The sequence below is a fragment of the Rana temporaria genome, chromosome 11, assembly GCF_905171775.1.
Source record: "Rana temporaria chromosome 11, aRanTem1.1, whole genome shotgun sequence".
Classification (NCBI taxonomy): Eukaryota; Metazoa; Chordata; class Amphibia; order Anura; family Ranidae; genus Rana; species Rana temporaria.
The window spans coordinates 104,898,647-104,916,210 of NC_053499.1; the positions used below are offsets into that span (position 1 = coordinate 104,898,647).

At 41.7% G+C, this 17,564-nt stretch overlaps 1 protein-coding gene across 7 annotated transcripts in view; it reads right to left on the minus strand.

Annotated features, from left to right (window-relative positions):
• DUS2 (dihydrouridine synthase 2) overlaps positions 1-17,564 on the minus strand; it is a 901,714-nt gene that overhangs the window by 14,124 nt on the left and 870,026 nt on the right. For 5 of the 7 annotated variants that reach the window (XM_040328788.1, XM_040328789.1, XM_040328790.1 and 2 more), the window contains one exon: positions 4,009-4,082. In XM_040328788.1, coding sequence (XP_040184722.1) covers positions 4,009-4,082 — 74 coding nt within the window. Of the gene's footprint in view, positions 1-4,008; positions 4,083-12,449; positions 12,527-14,549; positions 14,839-17,564 lie in introns of those variants that run through there. The other 2 variants (XM_040328793.1, XM_040328791.1) reach the window with 2 other exon arrangements.

Genomic DNA, 17,564 nt, shown 5'->3' on the forward strand with positions numbered 1-17,564 from the left:
AGCTTCCTCCCCAACACAGAGTGGATGGGCTGGATAGGGATAGGCCACAAATCATTAGAGACTACCTAGATAAAAGTGGTATGCCTGCTCTCTCTGATGCGGATGTCTCACTTTTGGAAGGTCCTATTACAGCAATAGAAGTGGAACTCGCTATTAAACTCCTTAAATCAGGCAAAAGCCCGGGTCCTGATGGATTCACATCCATTTATTACAAGACCTTTAGTCGAATTCTAGTTGAACCACTTAGGAGGGCTTTGGACTATGTCCGAAACTAGGATAGTTACCCCAGATTTTCTTACTGCTCATATCACTGTTTTGCCCAAGGCGGGGAAAGATCCTGCAGAGTGTGCCAGCTACAGCCCCATTTCTTTGCTGAACCTGGACGTCAAGATCTACGCAAAGATTCTTGCCTCCAGATTGAGCCCTATGCTGTCTACACTGATTGGCCCAGACCAGGTGGGCTTTATGCCTGGCCGCGAGGCCAAGGATAATGTTATAAAGGCTATGCTTTTGACCCATGCGGCTCATGCTGAGCATATTGAGGGCCTTCTCCTGTCTAAGGATGCGGAGAAGGCCTTTGACCGCGTTACGTGGGATTTTATGCTGCCTACTTGCACAAAGGTTGGTCTGGGACCACGTATGATGGCTAGGATCTCTGCATTATATCAGTCCCCTTCAGCACGACTAAAGGTAAACAGTATGCTATGGGACACAGTTTTGATAACTAATGGCACCAGGCAGGGGTGTCCTCTCTCACCTCTGCTATTTATACTGTCCTTGGAGCCTTTCATTAGAATGGTTAAAGCCAATGCAGACATTCGGGGCTTCAATGTGGCGAATAAGAAGTACAAGGTAGCCGCTTATGCGGACAATTTGCTTTTCTCTTTGTCCAATCCGCTGACCTCTTTACCTAATCTACTGAAGGAGTTTGAGATATACGGCTATGTTTCCAATCTTAAAATCAACTACTCCAAGTCGGAAGCCCTGAACGTCTCCTTGACAGGTAGGACACTCAGCCAAGTGAAAGACTCCTCCCCCTTTAGATGGGTACCTCTAGCTTTAAAGTACCTGGGAATATGGCTCACACCCAACCTTGGGGATGTGTCTGGCCATAATTTACCGGTATTCCTTAAACGTGTCAGGGAAGACCTTCTTAGGTGGCAGTCGGGCCATTTTTCTTGGTTTGGCCGTGCGGCCATTATCAATATGACCATCCTTCCCCGTCTGCTTTACCTGTTACATGAGCTCCCGGTGCGGGTTCCAGCTTCCTTTTTTTTAGCCATAAGGTCCACAGTTTTGAGGTTGCTATGGAACTCACGGAAGACTATAGTCCGGTTCTCTCGTTTGATGAAACCGAGAGAATTGGGTGGCATGGGTATTCCAGACTTTAGAGCATACTATCAAGCTACCCACCTGACTAGAATTGTCGATTGGCACTGTCATAGGGCAGCAAAGGAATGGGTTTCTTTGAAGGATGCTCTTTGCCCAATCCCTCTGAAATTTTCCCTGTGGATTCTGTGGGGCAGCTGTCCGTCTGGTGTGAGGCGTCATCCCCTTACTGGTAACACACTAGAGATCTTCCATACCTTAACCAAGACCCCTGACTTTGCCTCACTACCTGGCCCCCTGACTCCCTTAAAAGACAACCCTGACTTAATACCTGGCATGGGCAACCTACACTTCCAATCCAAGAACAAGTCTGACCCCCTGTTAGTGGGTAATTGTTTCAACAATGGCGTGGTGAAAGACTGGGCAATGCTCAAGGTACAAAACCTTGTGGGCATACTTTCAACTTCGCAGTTATTTGGGGAGTCGGGCAGTTAAAAGTACACTAACCAGACCCCTCACGGCTTTGGAGTCAATCTGTCAGTCTGGTGCACCTTGCGTTAGGACCACATCCATGACATATTCTTGGTTACAAGACCTACATCATAAGGCGTTGGATGGACTCGGAGCGAGATGGGCAGAGGAGCTTCAGACAGAGATAACAACCAAACAATGGAGGTATGCTTGCATACTAACTCACAAATGTTCAATAAGTACAAAAATGCAGGAAACTGCCTATAAACTGATAACTCATTGGTACAATACTCCAGCCAAAATTCACAAATGGAATCCGCAGGTCCCAGAGTCTTGTTGGAGGTGTCACGTGGGAAAAGGCACTTTGTTTCACATCTGGTGGCAGTGTCCACGTATAGCACAGTTCTGGGACAAAGTGAAGGTTCTGATTAAACACATCACGGACACTGAAATTACTCTGGACGTGGCGGCGTGTTTGCTTCAGGTCACGACTGTCTCCTTGAGGAGGTATAAAAACTCCTTGACGAGGCATTTGTTGAATGCCGCAAGGTCCCTAATACCGCTTTACTGGAGGTCTCAGAGGATCCCCTCCGTTGCTGAATGGCTGAAAAGGGTTTCTGATATTCACACAATGGAGGAGACTTTGACTCAGACTACGAATGGTGTGGACAAATTCTTTAGCCTGTGGCAGCCATGGATAACTTATTGGTACTCGTCCGCTTATACAGAGATCATGTCCCAATCCCCACTTATGATTGTATAACTGAGTTAAAGGAGGGGGCTCCTCCCCCCATTCCATCTGGATACCTAAATTTGTGATTGCCTTTGTACATCTACAGCTGGTCATTTAATGCCAACTACTTCTTTCATCTAGTTTTCTATCTTGGGCCTCGACCCTTCATCCCTTTATACTTAATCCATACCCTACTTATTGAACTTCAGAATTCAGCCATGTTTGTAACTGCTTGTTATGATTAAAGTTTGTTTATCACTCCTCAATGTATTCCCAAAGGTCTAGCTAGACATGGGTGGTTAAGTTCACCTAGAACGACATAGGCTTGATTGGGAATTTATTACTTGTATTTCTTTTTTTTTAGGTTTGATCATTTGTAAGTTTTGGATTGATAGCCTTTCTGGATTGCTTTTGGATCACCTGTTATCTTTTGTTGTGATACACCTAGTATGTTTTTAAATAGACGATGTGAGCAGTTGCATCTGCACAAGACTTATTTTCTGTTTGCTTCAAGTTTGACTTTAATAAACTTGGAATGGTAAAAAATAAATAATCCTGAATTCCACTCCAGTGGAAAAGTCAATCCCCACCAACATTAGCTAGCTGGATTTCGGAGGGTGGAAGACATAAGGGCAATGGAAGACTTAGTGCACACGGCGGGACAGCAAAAAGAAAAATATAAGGAGACATGGGAGCTATGGCACCATTTTATTTTTTCGTCAGAAGGTATTGCCCATTAGGACTTCTTGAGGAAGCCCTTACTCCCCATACAGATGCACTCTGGCTGTCCTGAATCACCCAGGGCTTCCTGTTGTTCCATCCCCCTGCTTTGTCCCCCCCCCTTTTTTTCAATGCTCTTGGCGACCCCCTCCTTCTTTGAATAACAGGGGCCGTGGCCCCACTGTGCCAATTATAGGAGTACTTGTCAATAGTTACTGTGTGCACCAATGTTTTTGAACATGTACATCAACCCTGTTTTATTCCTCCCTTTATTTGGTGATGTTGAGGGTGGCCTTCCCTTTCCCCCCCTTTTTTCCGTTTCTTCTTTTTGTTTTTCGAATGTCCTTTCATGTATATTTGTTCCTATTGTCTTAGCCCATGTTGGGCACTAATAAAATAAAATTTATATATTTAAAAAAAATAAAAAATATCACAATTATATAGCACTAGGAATACATATATATTAATAATTTTCTTTATAGTCACAAACGTCTTCCTGCGTTCTCCCTCCCCCCTCTTTTTTTTTTCGTTTGGGGAAGACCAGGAACCACCATATAGTAAAGGATGGTAGTATTGAGCTGCCTTTTAAGTGTCAAGGCATGTTAAATGTTATATGTAAAGAAAAAAATTAATAAAGTTTAATTATAAAAAAGAAAACAGTGCAAACTGAAAAATGGATACCACAAGTTGATTAAGTCAGGACTTTCACAATGAATTACACTAAATAGTTGCAATATTAATTAATAACAACTCACCACAGGACAGAGCAGTACTTCTTTTCATTCACTGTGACAACAGAGTGGAAAAACCTATCAAGAGACCTCTGCACCTAGATGACAAAATATCACAAAAAAACTTTTAATAATACAAAGGCCACAGGTGAAAAACAAACGTTACATCAGTTATGGTACAGAGAAGGATACAATGAGAATGTCTATAAGGAGTATTTATCCGTGAGAATGTTAAGCAGGAAGCTACAAAGCACATTTAGACCTTCTTTTTTAACCACTTTGAGTGGACATCATATGATGTCTTTTCGGGCCGTGCTGCAGAACGATTTGTTACCTAGATGACTGATACTGACCGCTGTAGGTACCATGTGATCGCTCTGATCAATCACAGTAGATTGCATTACATTGTACACAATAGATGGTTTTCATTCATGCCATCCCATGTGTACTACTGTGTTGATTTGTGTGATTGGTCACAGTGATCACATGGTACAGGGCCAATCACAGCCCATTTGTACCATGCGATTAGCTGTGGCTAATCACAGCTAACCACAATAGTAAACACTGAATATATTGATATGCATTCAGTAAAAATGGTTGCTTAAAACAGTGAAATTCACATATTTAAGTAATCACAGTGTGTAAAAAAACAAACAACAACCTGTTCAATTCCTCAGAGTAGTACAGTGTTACAATGGTAACACTGTAATGCCCTGGTCATAGTATGCTAAAAAAAAAAAAAAGTTGTTAAAAGAAAAAAAAATGTAATAAAAAGAAAAAATATATATATTATTGTAAAAAAATAATCTTTACATACTGTCACCAGTCAGTGTCCCTGATCACTGACAGACCAGTTATATAATGATGCTGTACTGTACTGGTGACAGTATGTAGAAAAAATAATTATGAAAAAACTTTTTTTTTAACATTTCTTAATTTTACAAGAAATTGTGACAAAATTTTTAAAAAACTTGCGTGCATGCCTCTTACTACTACGTGGACTGCCTACTTAAAAAAAGGGTCAATGTGGGGAGATATTTGTACTATCCTGGCTTTTTTAGCCCTCAAGAAATGAGATAGGCTATCAGTATATCAGGATTGATCACATTTCAGACATACAGTGGGTAAAGAAAAGATTCACCCCCTTTAAAAGAATGACATTTTGTTGCTTTGCAAACTGAAATGAAGAGAGACATGGTTTTTGTTTTATCCAGCTGTATTTACTCCAAGAGAAAGATACAACACCAACAAAAAAAATGGAAAAATGATCACCCTCCATAATCAGGTGAAGCTAATCACCTTCTCAATGGTACACAATGCCATTTGACTTTCAACTGTTATCAGCTGTGGTCATTTTGATTAGTGCAGAATGAAAATAGCTTTCCTGGAGCATTTCAGTCACTGGTAGTGCAACCCACAGCGTTGCTAATTTATTCATGTCACTTTGGGAAGAGGAAAGTGTTTTTAATGATCCCCCACATCAATTAAAATGTTACAGGTGATATATTGATGACTTAGTTATGATTTGGGAAGGTGACTTATGTAGTTTGAATCTGTTTCTACAGAAGTTAAACACTAATCCAAACAATATCTTACTTTCATGGAACATTGATTCAGAAAAAATTGTGTTCCTTGATTTGGAGATTTACAGAGATGTGGGTTTTTTTTAAAACGCGTAAACATTTTAAACCCTCTGACAGAAACGGGTATATCCCGTTGGATAGCTGTCATCACAGAAGTTGGCTGTGTAATATCCCCAGGGGACAATTTATCCGTCTTAGAAGGAATTGTACCTCTGACGCCAATTTTTCGACACAGTCCAACATTCTGGCTGACAGATTCTATCAAAAAGGATACGATAAGGATAGTATTCGAAGTGAAATCACAAAAGTTGGCTCCATGAATAGAGCTGACCTCATTTTGGACACTAAAAAAGACAAGGAAGACAAATTTGTTCTCCCTCCACGTCCTCTTTTTATTTATAAAAAGGCCCCTACCTTGAGGGATGTAATTTCCCCAGGTGTCATCGATCCACCAGTTTTTAAGGAAAGTAGGATTTTCTCCTTCCTTACAGGGTTCTATGCTTGTGGACGCTGTCAGGCGTGCAAGCAATATAAATTCAATAAGAAAAAACTCAAAGAATTTACTTCTTTCTCCACTCAAAAAATGTACAGTATCAAGAACCTTATGACATGTGGTACTGTCGGCATGGTCTATATGCTGGAGTGCAATTGTGGACTCCAGTATATAGGCCGGACTTCAAGACCCATGGGAGTACGAATTGGCGAACATGTCAACAATATAAAAAGAGGGCTACAAACACATAGGGGCAGATCCATGTACAGCAGCGCATATTTCCGCCGGGCGTAGCGCATCTAAGATACACTACGCCACCGTAAATTACTTTTTTTTCGAATCCTCAAAGAATGCGCGCCGTAAGTTACGGCGGCGTAGTGTATTTTTGTCGGCGTAAGGGCGCGCAATTCAAATCGATGTGATGGGGGCGTGTTTTATGTAAATACATTGTGACCCGACGTAAACAACGTTTTTTTTGAACGGCGCATGCGCCGTCCATGGGGGTATCCCAGTGCGCATGGTCGAAATTAAACCGGAACAAGCCAATGCTTACGATGGTGATGTCATTCTAAGCAAATCCCTATTCGCAAACGACTTACGCAAACGACGTAAAAAATTCTAATTTCGACGCGGGAACGACGGCCATACTTAACACCATATAGCAGCTATAACTATACGCCGGAAAAAGCCGAACGCAAACGACGTAAAAAAATGCGCCGGCTGGACGTACGTGGATCGCCTTATCTAGCTATTTTGCATACTCGATGCGGAATTCGACCGAAACGCCACCTAGCGGCCAGCGTAAATATACACCTACGATCCGACGGCGTACTAAGACGTACGCTTGTCGGATCGATCCCTCATTTTGTCGTATCTTGTTTTGTGGATACAAAACAAAGATACGACGCAGGAACTTTGAAATTATGCGGCGTATAGATACGCCGGCGTAATTTCTTTGTGGATCTGGCCCATAGTGTCTCTAGACATTTCCGACAACACCATAACAAAGACCCCAGAGGTTTGAAGTTCTGGGGGATTGAGAGGGTAGATCGCCATTGGAGGGGTGGTAATTATATTCGTCAAATCAGTCAACACGAGTCCTTCTGGATAGTAGAGACCAAAGTTCTTACCCCTGATGGTTTGAAAGTTGACTTTGATTTGAATTGTTTTATTTCTGACAAATAGTGATTTTTAATGGATTTTATTTATTATTTGTTTAATTTTATTGTTAGTAATTTTTCGTTTTTAAAATATGATATTATTTATCCATTTTGGGGTAATAATGTTTGTATTTGTGATATGTCATTTACTGATGTATTAATTAGTGGTCTATATTTTTTATCAGCATTGGGGTGACGTTACATGGGCTGCTGCTATACAATTATTTTAGAAAATATGTAAGGCATATTATCTTTTAGCCACTAGATGGTGATATGATCCTTGGTAGTTTGCCGAGTATCTTGTAATTTTTTTAAATTAATTTTTTCTTCTATTTAAGATATTTATAAGAGGGATGGATTACAACAATTATGTTATTTTTTTAACCTTTTGCGTTTCATTAGACATGCAAGCTGGGAGACATTGCCTGGTGTTTCTCCCACATGAAGGCTGCGGCAATATGGCGCTATATCCCGCCTGTTGTCATCTGTTCTTGGCTTGCTGTCATGGTAACGCTCGTCTGTTTTAGGAGGATAGGGTGACGTCCTTAGCCACGCCCCACTGAGGAAGTTCTATTGAACATAACACGTGCGGGGGTTTCTAGCAGCCGTTCATGACGTCACCCGCTCTGCTGTCTGACCCACGTTTTTACTACATGCTGTTTATGCATATCTGCTTGTGAGTAGTTTGAATTTAAATAAATGCTGATGCCTTTTTTTTTTTACCAACAGTGAGCACTTAAATAAATTATTTCCTGTTTCCTATGCATTTACTCTGCCTGCTGAGCCTGGAGAAATACTAGCCATCTCTGAGGAGTTTTTAAAGCAACCTTTATAGAGGAGGATTTCTTATGAGGATTTGGTCAATCTGGTTGTCTGCTTGTTATGACTACCTGGTAATTCAGGGGTCTGTTTCTGGAGGTGAGAGTACCTATAGAGCCTTGGGTGGAGGGATTGTGACCTTTTGTGGATCTTCTCACTGGTGGATCATTTATGGACTCTTTCACTTGCTACATGCTTAGCACCTAATATTTATTCACACTTATTTGTTACATGGACTTCACTGATTATTATTATTATTAACTACTGTGATGTTTCACGCTTAGATTTAATTTCATAATTTCTTAGTTTTATATTTTGCGCTGCACTTTTTTTCTTTAGATCTTTGACGAAAAAAAATCAACTATGTGTGGCAAGGCACTGTCAAAATAAAGTTGTGGGCAGGGTATAGATTCAAAGGCTATATCAATGCCTAGAAGGATAGTGAAGCCTATTATTAAGAAGTGGAAGGTATTTGGTACAACATACACCCTCCCTGGATCAGGACGCCATTCCAAACAGGATAAAAGAACCAGAAGGAAATTGGTCAGAGAGGCTACCAAGAAGCCTACAGCAACCCTAAAACAGTTGCAGCAATTTATGAGAAAGAGTAGTCAATGTGTGCAAATGACAATATCACAAATTCTCTGCAAATGTGGCTTGTATGGGAGGGTTGCAAGAAAAAAGTCACATGCAGTCACAACTGAGCTTTGCCAAAACGCACCTTGAAGATTCTGAGGCCATATGGAAAAGGGTGTTATGGTCAGATGAGACTAAAATCAAATGTATTGGCCTCAGTAAAGAGCATGGAGGTGGTCATATTCTGTTATGGGGTTGTTTCACTGTGGCGCTTGTCAGGATAGAAGGAAACGTGCACACTGTCAAAGTCTTGAGGAAAATCTTCTGCCCTCTGCCAGAAAGTCTTCAATGGGAAGAAGGTGTAACTTCCAAGATGGTAATGACCCAAAGCACACAAAAATGATCACACAGTAGTTAAAGTAGAAAAAGGTGAATGTCCTTGCATGGCCTAGTCCAGGGGTGCACAACCGCTGGCTTGCGGTGTCCTCTCATGTGAACCGCAACCTCCTGCTCTGAGAGGGCAGGTCACCAAGCCCAGATCACAGGTTCCCTTACCCACCCATCCCTGAGCATAAATGTGAAGAATGAAGCTTGCTGTAGACAAAGCATGTGACTGCAGTAAAGAGCAGAGCCGATGCTTCTGTCACAGGCAGAGTGCTACCAAATGCACTCTCGCCTGAGACAGCAGCAGCCAGCCATTCCCACCTGGGGGACAGCAGCAGCCGCCAGCCATACCTGTCATCTGCCTGCTCTGCTCATTGTAGCCTACGACTGGTTACCAAGTAACTTAAGTGGCCCTTGCTCTTCAAAAGGTTGGGCACCCCTGGCCTAGTTAGCGCTAGGGATGAGCCGAACACCCGCCAGTTCGGTTCGCATCCAGAAAATGCGAACAGACCAACAATTCAAAAGAACATTCTAACACCGTTAAAGTCTATGGGACTCGAACATGAGAAATCAAAAGTGAAAATTTTAAAGGATAATATGCAAGTTATTGTCCTAAAAAGTGTTTGGGGACCCGGGGTCCTGTCCCAGGGGACATGTATCAATGCAAAAAAAGTTTTAAAAACTGAAGTTTTTTTGGGAGCAGTGATTTTAAAAATGCTTAAAGTGAAACAATAAAAGTAAAATATTCCTTTAAATTTCATGCCTGGGGGGGGTGTCTAAAGTATGCATGTTTCCCGTGTTTAGAACTGTCCCTGCACAAAATGTCATTTCTGAAGGAAAAAAAGTAATTTAAAACTAAGAATTGTCGGTCCCGGCAATACAGAGAAAAGTCATTGACAAAAATGACAGTGCCCCCCCAGTTCATTACCAGGCCCTTTGGGTCTGGTATGAATATTAAGGGGAACCCCTGCCATTTTTTTCAATGACTTTTATCTGTATTGCCGGGACTCGACAATTCAATTAATAGCGCAAGTAGTTTTAAATTACTTTTTTTCCTTAAAACATGACATTTTGTGCAGGGAACCAAAATAAAAATAAAATGTGTGGGGGTCCCCCCAAATTCCATATCAGGCCCTTCAGGTCTGGTATGGAAATTAAGGGAATCCCAGCGTAATAATAATAAAAAAAATGACATTGGGTTCCCCCAAAAAATCCATACCAGACCCTTTATCCAAGCACACAACCTGGCAAACCACAGGAAAAGAGGGGGGGACTAGAGAGCACCCCCCTCCTGAACCATACCAGGCCACATGCCCTCAACATGTGGAGGATGCTTTGGGGGTCTGTGACCCCCCAAAGCACCTTGTCCCCATGTTAATGGGGACAAGGGTCTCATCCCCACAACCATTTCCCGGTGGTTGTGGGGGTCTGTGGGCGGGGGCTTATCGTAATCTGGAATTGGTAACGGGGTACATTGTACATTGTACCTCTACCATTTCACCCAAAAAATGTAAAAAAAGGTCAAAAAAACACACAGACAGCTTGGGAAAAGTCATTTAATAAGAAAAAAAAATAAAAAAAATCCCAGCGATGTACATCCTTCCACGACCCGGACCTGCACTACCCGCTGCTACGTACAATACAGCCCTCTCCATAGAAGGCTCCCGGACGAATGATGCTTGAGCTGTGTCGCATTTCTTTTAAAACCGAGGGTGAGGCCACCCGTGACACCACGGGGAAGTCGCCGGAAACCCTGCCTGTGCCTAGCCGTGCCCTTCTGCCAACGTATGTCGGCGTGAAGGGGTCTTTAAGTGGTTAAAAGACTTTTCCCAAGCTGTCTGTGTTTTTTTTATCCTTTTTGACACTTTGTTTGTAAAATGGTAGAGGTACAATGTACCCTGTTATCAATTCACATAGGGGGGGTGGAATCTGGGGGTCCCCTTTATTAAAGGGGCTTCCAGATTCCGATAAGCCCCCCGCAACAACCGGGCAAGGGTTGTGGGGATGAGGCCCTTGTCCCCATCAACATGGGGACAAGGTGCTTTGGGGGGTCACAGACCCCCAAAGCATCTTCCCCATGTTGAGGGCATGTGGCTTGGTACAGTTCAGGAAGGGGGGCGCTCTCTCGCAAGATCTATCTGTAAATATTGGAAGGTCCGTTTTTGAAGTATAACATGACTTAAGATTTGTTAGCCAATTGTAGTGAAAAACATAATAACCTGGTAGTTATTCTTTATTATTTCTTTGTTAGTAAATTCCTAGGATATTTCTAAAAAAACAATTTATTCCAACAGGGATTTGAGTGAAAAAAGAATGAAATCATAATTAAAACTTTAGATTTCCAAGTGTTTGGGACTTCACGATGTATGCCAGACATAAACATTGTACCAACATGAAGGGGGAGATATTTAGAGATACATATAGAGAGTTGAAGGGAGATCTTAGGCCGGCCAGGTTTGAATCTGGACTGGTTCAGCAGGAGTTTTGAGCCATATACTGTATGAGCAAGTGACTGTACCAAGTTGATTGATCGATTAACTTGAGTACAACCAGACTGCCGAATCCTACATGCAATTATCGCTAGTGGCTGGTACAGCTGCTAGCAATAATCACCATTCTCACCCGGTGGCAACGGCCCGCCAGGAGAGATCCCCCTGTCAACACTGTCTTGTCTGTATGTGAAGCTCCCTCTTTTCCAAAAAAATACTATGTGATGTCAATACAAAATAAAATAGTGACCCCCTAGTGGGAGTATTGCATATGACACCTACAATATATTATATATGTCACAATGAAAGTGATGTGTGCAACCAGTGACTTCTAATGGGTATAAAAATGATAACATATATATCAAACAACATTAATATGTTCAGCCAGTAACCTCTAGTGGTTACAAAAATTATAACACATAAATATATCAGACAATGTTCATTAATCCAGTGATCTCATCTGTGAACCAATGCACCCTTTGCATAAAGTCACATGTAAGCGAATTAACGCGCCAGGTGGGGCTTGTGACGTCATTGCATCATTTGTAGGAAGTACACGATCACCCATGAGGGCAGCAGGGCCGAGGACTTGCAGACAATTTTGTGACCCCAAGGACAGATCTGTATATTTTCAAGTTTATCGCCTGTATGTCCAGGAATAGAGCATTCCTAAATGTGAGTGGAATAGTTGCTTGTGTTTTAAATACATTTTGTTTTACAGTATTACACTATGCTAGTTCCTTTTTTACCCTTATGTTGTCATCCTATATGAGAGATCATGCTTGCAGGAGTTTACTATTGGGAGCTTAAAGATCCTGGATTGAGACCCCAAAGGGGAAGGTGCTACTTGGTCCAATTGGGGGCAGCTCTGGGAGGTGAGTGCATACTGTGACTGGTGGAGGGTCCATGTGGGGTTAAGTCACTCATTTGTTATCATTTAAATTTAATATATAGCACTTACTTTATATTAGTAGAGCAGAAGTAATTTTGTTTTACTGTCTTGTCTGTGTTGATGGGGGAATCAAGTGAATGTCTTTCCTGCAAAGAAATTTGCACTGTATATGGCAGTGATGACAAACCTTTCTGAGCCTGAGTGCCCAAACTGCAACACAAAACCAAGTGCCAACACTGCAATTAAACCTGAATACTGAGGTTTAGTTTAGAAAAAATAACTAGACATGCTGTCCTGATGGTTTTGGGCCTCAAGACATTTTCAAATTTATATATCATAGTCCTACAGACTAAAAAAAAAATAGATTTGGATTATTTTCAGCAAAGAAATGTAGGATAAATGCATTGTGGGCTAAATTTATAAAGAACATTTTTTTATTTGCAAAGTTGTATAAGAGAAATTAAGAAAAACTTTTTTTTTTTGTATTTGTTTAGTAAAAAGTAAAAAAGACAGTGGTGATTAAATACCACCAAAATAAATCTCTAGCAGCAGAATGTGGTAGCATGGAAGAGATTTTAATGCTGAACTATTCCAAGAGATGTAAAAGGGTAACGTGATTTAGCCCACCAGATACCACCTAAAATATTATGCTTGGTCGGACTGTCCCTTTAATCTTTTTTGCTGAGCAAACTTATTAAATTGTTCTGTTTTATTGTATTTGGACTAGAGGTGATATTAAATGGGGCGTTTTAATTAGAGCCACAATCGTAGCTGTTCTTTGGATGGTTTTATCCCGACTCCTATTGTTTGCAGCTTGGGTGGCACTCAGAGATGATCTTTCCTCATCACATCATCATTGTGTGACAGGATGCTGTGTAATTGTGTAGTAAACCTTCTACCTTGTTCTACCCCTAAGGCCGCGTACACACGGGCAAACATGTACAATGAAACCGGTCCGCCGGACCGTTTTCACCGTACATGTCTGCCCGGGGATTTCTGTACGATGGCTGTACTAACCATCGTACAGAAATCCGCGCGTAAACAATACGCGGGGCGTGTCCGCCCCGTCGCCGAGACGATGACGCGGCGACGTGGGCGGCCCTGCCAGTTAAATGCTTCCACGCATGCGTCAAAGTCATTCGACGCATGCAAGGGATGGCGGGCGCTCGGACATGTACGGTAGGTCTGTACAGACGACCGAACATGTCCGAGCGAGCAGGATTCCAGCGGACTGTTTTAAAACAAGTCCAGGAATATTTGCCCGCTGGGAAAAGGCCCGGCGAGCAAATGTTTGCTGGAATCCTGCACGCTCGGGCCTACACACGACCGAACATGTCTGCTGAAACTGGTCCGTGGACCAGTTTCAGCAGACATGTTCGGTCGTCTGTACGGCGCATAAAATGTTATCTTCACTTTTTCCAGAGAACAGAGACCAGGAACAGACAGCGGCACACTGCAGGTTAGACCAGCACATTAGAATCTCATCCGGTTCTGGTGTCCATTGTCGTCGGTGTGACTTTATCCAACCCGGCAGTGCATCTTCATCTCATCCACGTCCACTCCGGACAACCTTTGTGGGAAATGTAGTTCTATGGGGTGGGGGGGTGCAGTGTGGATGAGAAACCTTGTATAGGGTGGCTGGTCAGTGTGCTCTATTCTACCTCGCCTGCCCACAGAAAGGGCTCTGCAAGCCAGCTGTGAAACGCGTGCCATGGGTTCGCCACCACTGGTATATGTCAAAGTTTGGAGAGGTTTGGGACTTTATATGAAGCACATCGTAGATGTGCTTCCATCCCAGGTTGAAGTAATAAAAAAAGGAAAGTGTGGGACTTTAAATGAAGCAGCTGACTGATTGGGGTAAGGTAAGAGGTAAACAAATTTTGTTTGCATAGGTGCACAATAATAGTATATCACATGCATATAGGTAGCATGTACATCTGCACATGGAGTAACCAACATTGAAACATGCACATATTATTAAGTAATTAGCACATAGTAATGGAATAAAATAGTCAGAACGGTATAAATATTAATATACACATATTGACTGGGCAGCACAACACAACATGTTGGTGAATAGATATAAAATGATATGAGTAATGAGATAATGTATCTAAATAGAATCCTACTGAGGCATATAGCTACATCCTTGATGCCCAGCGTGTTTCGTGTGAAAACTTTTCCTCAGGGGCGGATGCTATAGAGTATCTGTAATAATGGAATATAATAAAGTCAAATAGTTGACTAAGTATAGCCAGAAAAGACTGTCGATTCTGGGTACTCACAAAATTAAGTGAACAATGGTATGCGTAGGGTCTGGACCAGAAAGGTTGTCCGTCCGGGTCCTGAGGTGGTTTACAGTCCAGTGCAGAGCAAAACGCACAAGCGTCATCCCCAGAACGCAAGTTGCCATCTCCATGGTGTGACCAAGTGGTTGGTAAAAATTGTGAGGGAATGTCTGTAATGTATATGTAAATCCATTAGAATTGAGCACCATAGGTGACAAAAAAAAGAAATGGAAAGTCAAATAAAATGAGGTACTGCGGTGAAAGTGTAATAGAAGTCCAATAGTGTATATGGCCTGCTTTAGAATCTCTTGTATTGTATGCTAGGTGATAAGAGTATCCCATATATGTAGATTATATTGTAGATCGCTGGCTTTTATATATTTTTTGGGGATATTTATTATAGCAAAAAGTAAAACATGCTGCTTTTTTCAAAATTGTCGCTCTATTTTTGTTTATAGCGCAAAAAAATAAAACCGCAGAGGTTATCAAATACCACCAAAATAAAGCTCTATTTGTGGGAAAAAAAGGACGTCAATTTTGTTTGGGAGCCAGGTTGCATGACCGCGCAATTGTCAGTTAAAGGGACGCAGTGGCGAATGGCAAAAAGTGCTCTGGTCTTTGGGCAGCCAAATAGTCCAGGGGCTGAAGTGGTAAAAAAAATGGAAATCCCAAACTAAAAAAGCAAGCTTTTAACAGCTCCAATGCAGATTTTCCTCCTCATTCCTTGCAAAGCTGACGTTTGCTATATTTCCATAGAACACTTCATCTCTTGCGGGTATGTAGATATTAGACATAGAAGTCAGTAAGACACAGGAAGGCATTAATCAGCTGACCTCATTAGCACACACCTGTGGCTGCATTCCCTCCTTCCAGCAAATCCCAAACACCCCCCAGCTAGGTTCATGGTTTTTGCCTTAAATTAATCTTGTTCATTTGGAGAGTACAGGAAATGAGAGATTAGAAAACAGACTTTATGGATAGAGCTTTAATATTAAAAACAGGATAAGTGTGTCCTGGGTTCTGTAAAGCTCAGCATAAACTATACAATCTCCTTTAGATCTGCCATCAGTTATGTAGTGCAAGGGCCTGCCTGATTGGATACAGAGTGATTGGATAGCTGGTGTGTCCTCCCATTATATAGTTTTGGTAAATCTAAAGGAGATTGTACAGAGCTTGTACAATCAGATTGTATAGTGTATGGCCACCTAAAAGGAACTAGTTGCTAACTACTTATAATCCTTGTTTGCTTTTCAACAACATTTTCAAAATACAAATCTACTTCAGTAACATTTAGAAAGTTAGGGGTAGCTCTTAATTGTGTCCAAACGTAAAAAGACCGAAGATTTGAAAAAAAAAAACATGATTTTCAAATTTTTGTTATAAGAAAAATTGAATAAAAACTAAATTTAAATCATACATTTAGGCCAAAATGTATTCAGCCACATGTCTTTGGTGAAAAAAAAAATCAATAAGCGCATTTAGTGGTTTGCACATAAGATATAGCGTCTACAAACTAGGGTACATTTTCTGGAATTTAAACAGCTTTTAGTTTATGACTGCCTATCTCATTTCTTGAGGTGCTAAAATGGCAGGGCAGTACAAACCCCCCCAAATAACCCCATTTTGGAAAGTGGACACCGAAAGGAAATTGCTGAGAGGCACGTTGAGCCCATTGAATATATATTTTTTTGTCCCAAGTGATTGAATAATGACAAAAAAAAAAAAAAAAAAAGTTGTCACTAAATAATATATTGCTCACACATGCCATGGGCATATGTGGAATTACACTCCAAAATACATTCTGCTGCTTCTCCTGAGTATGGGAATACCACATGTGTGGGACTTTTTGGTCTAGTTGCGTACGGGGCCTCGAAAACCAAGCATTGCCTTTAGCATTTTTAAGAGGGCAAATTTTTTATTTCACTCCTCACTACCCATCACAGTTTCAAAGGCCATAAAATGCCAAAATAGCACCCCCCCCCATGACCCTATTTTGGAAAGTAGACACCCCAAGCTATTTGGTGAGCGGCATGTGAAGTACATGGAATATTTTATATGTTGCCACAAGTTGCGGGAAAATTACAAACTTTATTTTTTTTGCACAAAATTGTCACTAAATGATATGTTGCTCACACATGCCATGGTTATATGTGGAACTTCACACCAAAATACATTCTGCTGCTTCTCCTGAGTACGGGGATACCACATGTGTGGGACTTTTTGGGACCCTAGCCACGTACGAGACCCCGAAAACCAAGCACCGCCTTCAGGATTTCTAAGGGCATACATTTTTGATTTCACTACTTACTACTAGGGTTGAGCGAACCCGAACTGTAAAGTTCGGATTCGTACCGGACTTTTGGGGTTTTGGTACCCGGACCCGAACAATTTGCTGTAAGTTCGGGTTCGGTGTTCGGCAATGTAATGGCACGCTGCAGGGCAGCCAATCACCATTTGTTTTACTCGTGTGACCTAGAAGCCAGCACAGCCATGCCATGTGATTGGCCAGTGCAGCATGTGACCCAGCATGTGACCCAGCCTCTATATAAGCTAGAGGCACATAGCACAGCTCGTCACTCTGCTTTAGATAGGGTAGGGAAATGCTACTGCTGCTGCTCTGAGGGAGAGAATTAGATAGGAGTCAGACTGTCCTGCTTCAGAAATCAAATTACACCAGCACTGCATATGTTCCTGTGAGATACTCTGCATTAGATACTTTAGGGAAAGGTTCCTGATTGTGCTTATAGGGAGAGAAATGTATAGGAGTCAGTCCTGCCTCAAAAATCAAATTACACCAGCACTGCATATGTTCCTGTGAGATACTCTGCATTAGATACTTTAGGGAAAGGTTCCTGATTGTGCTTATAGGGAAAGAAAAATATTGGAGTCAGTCCTG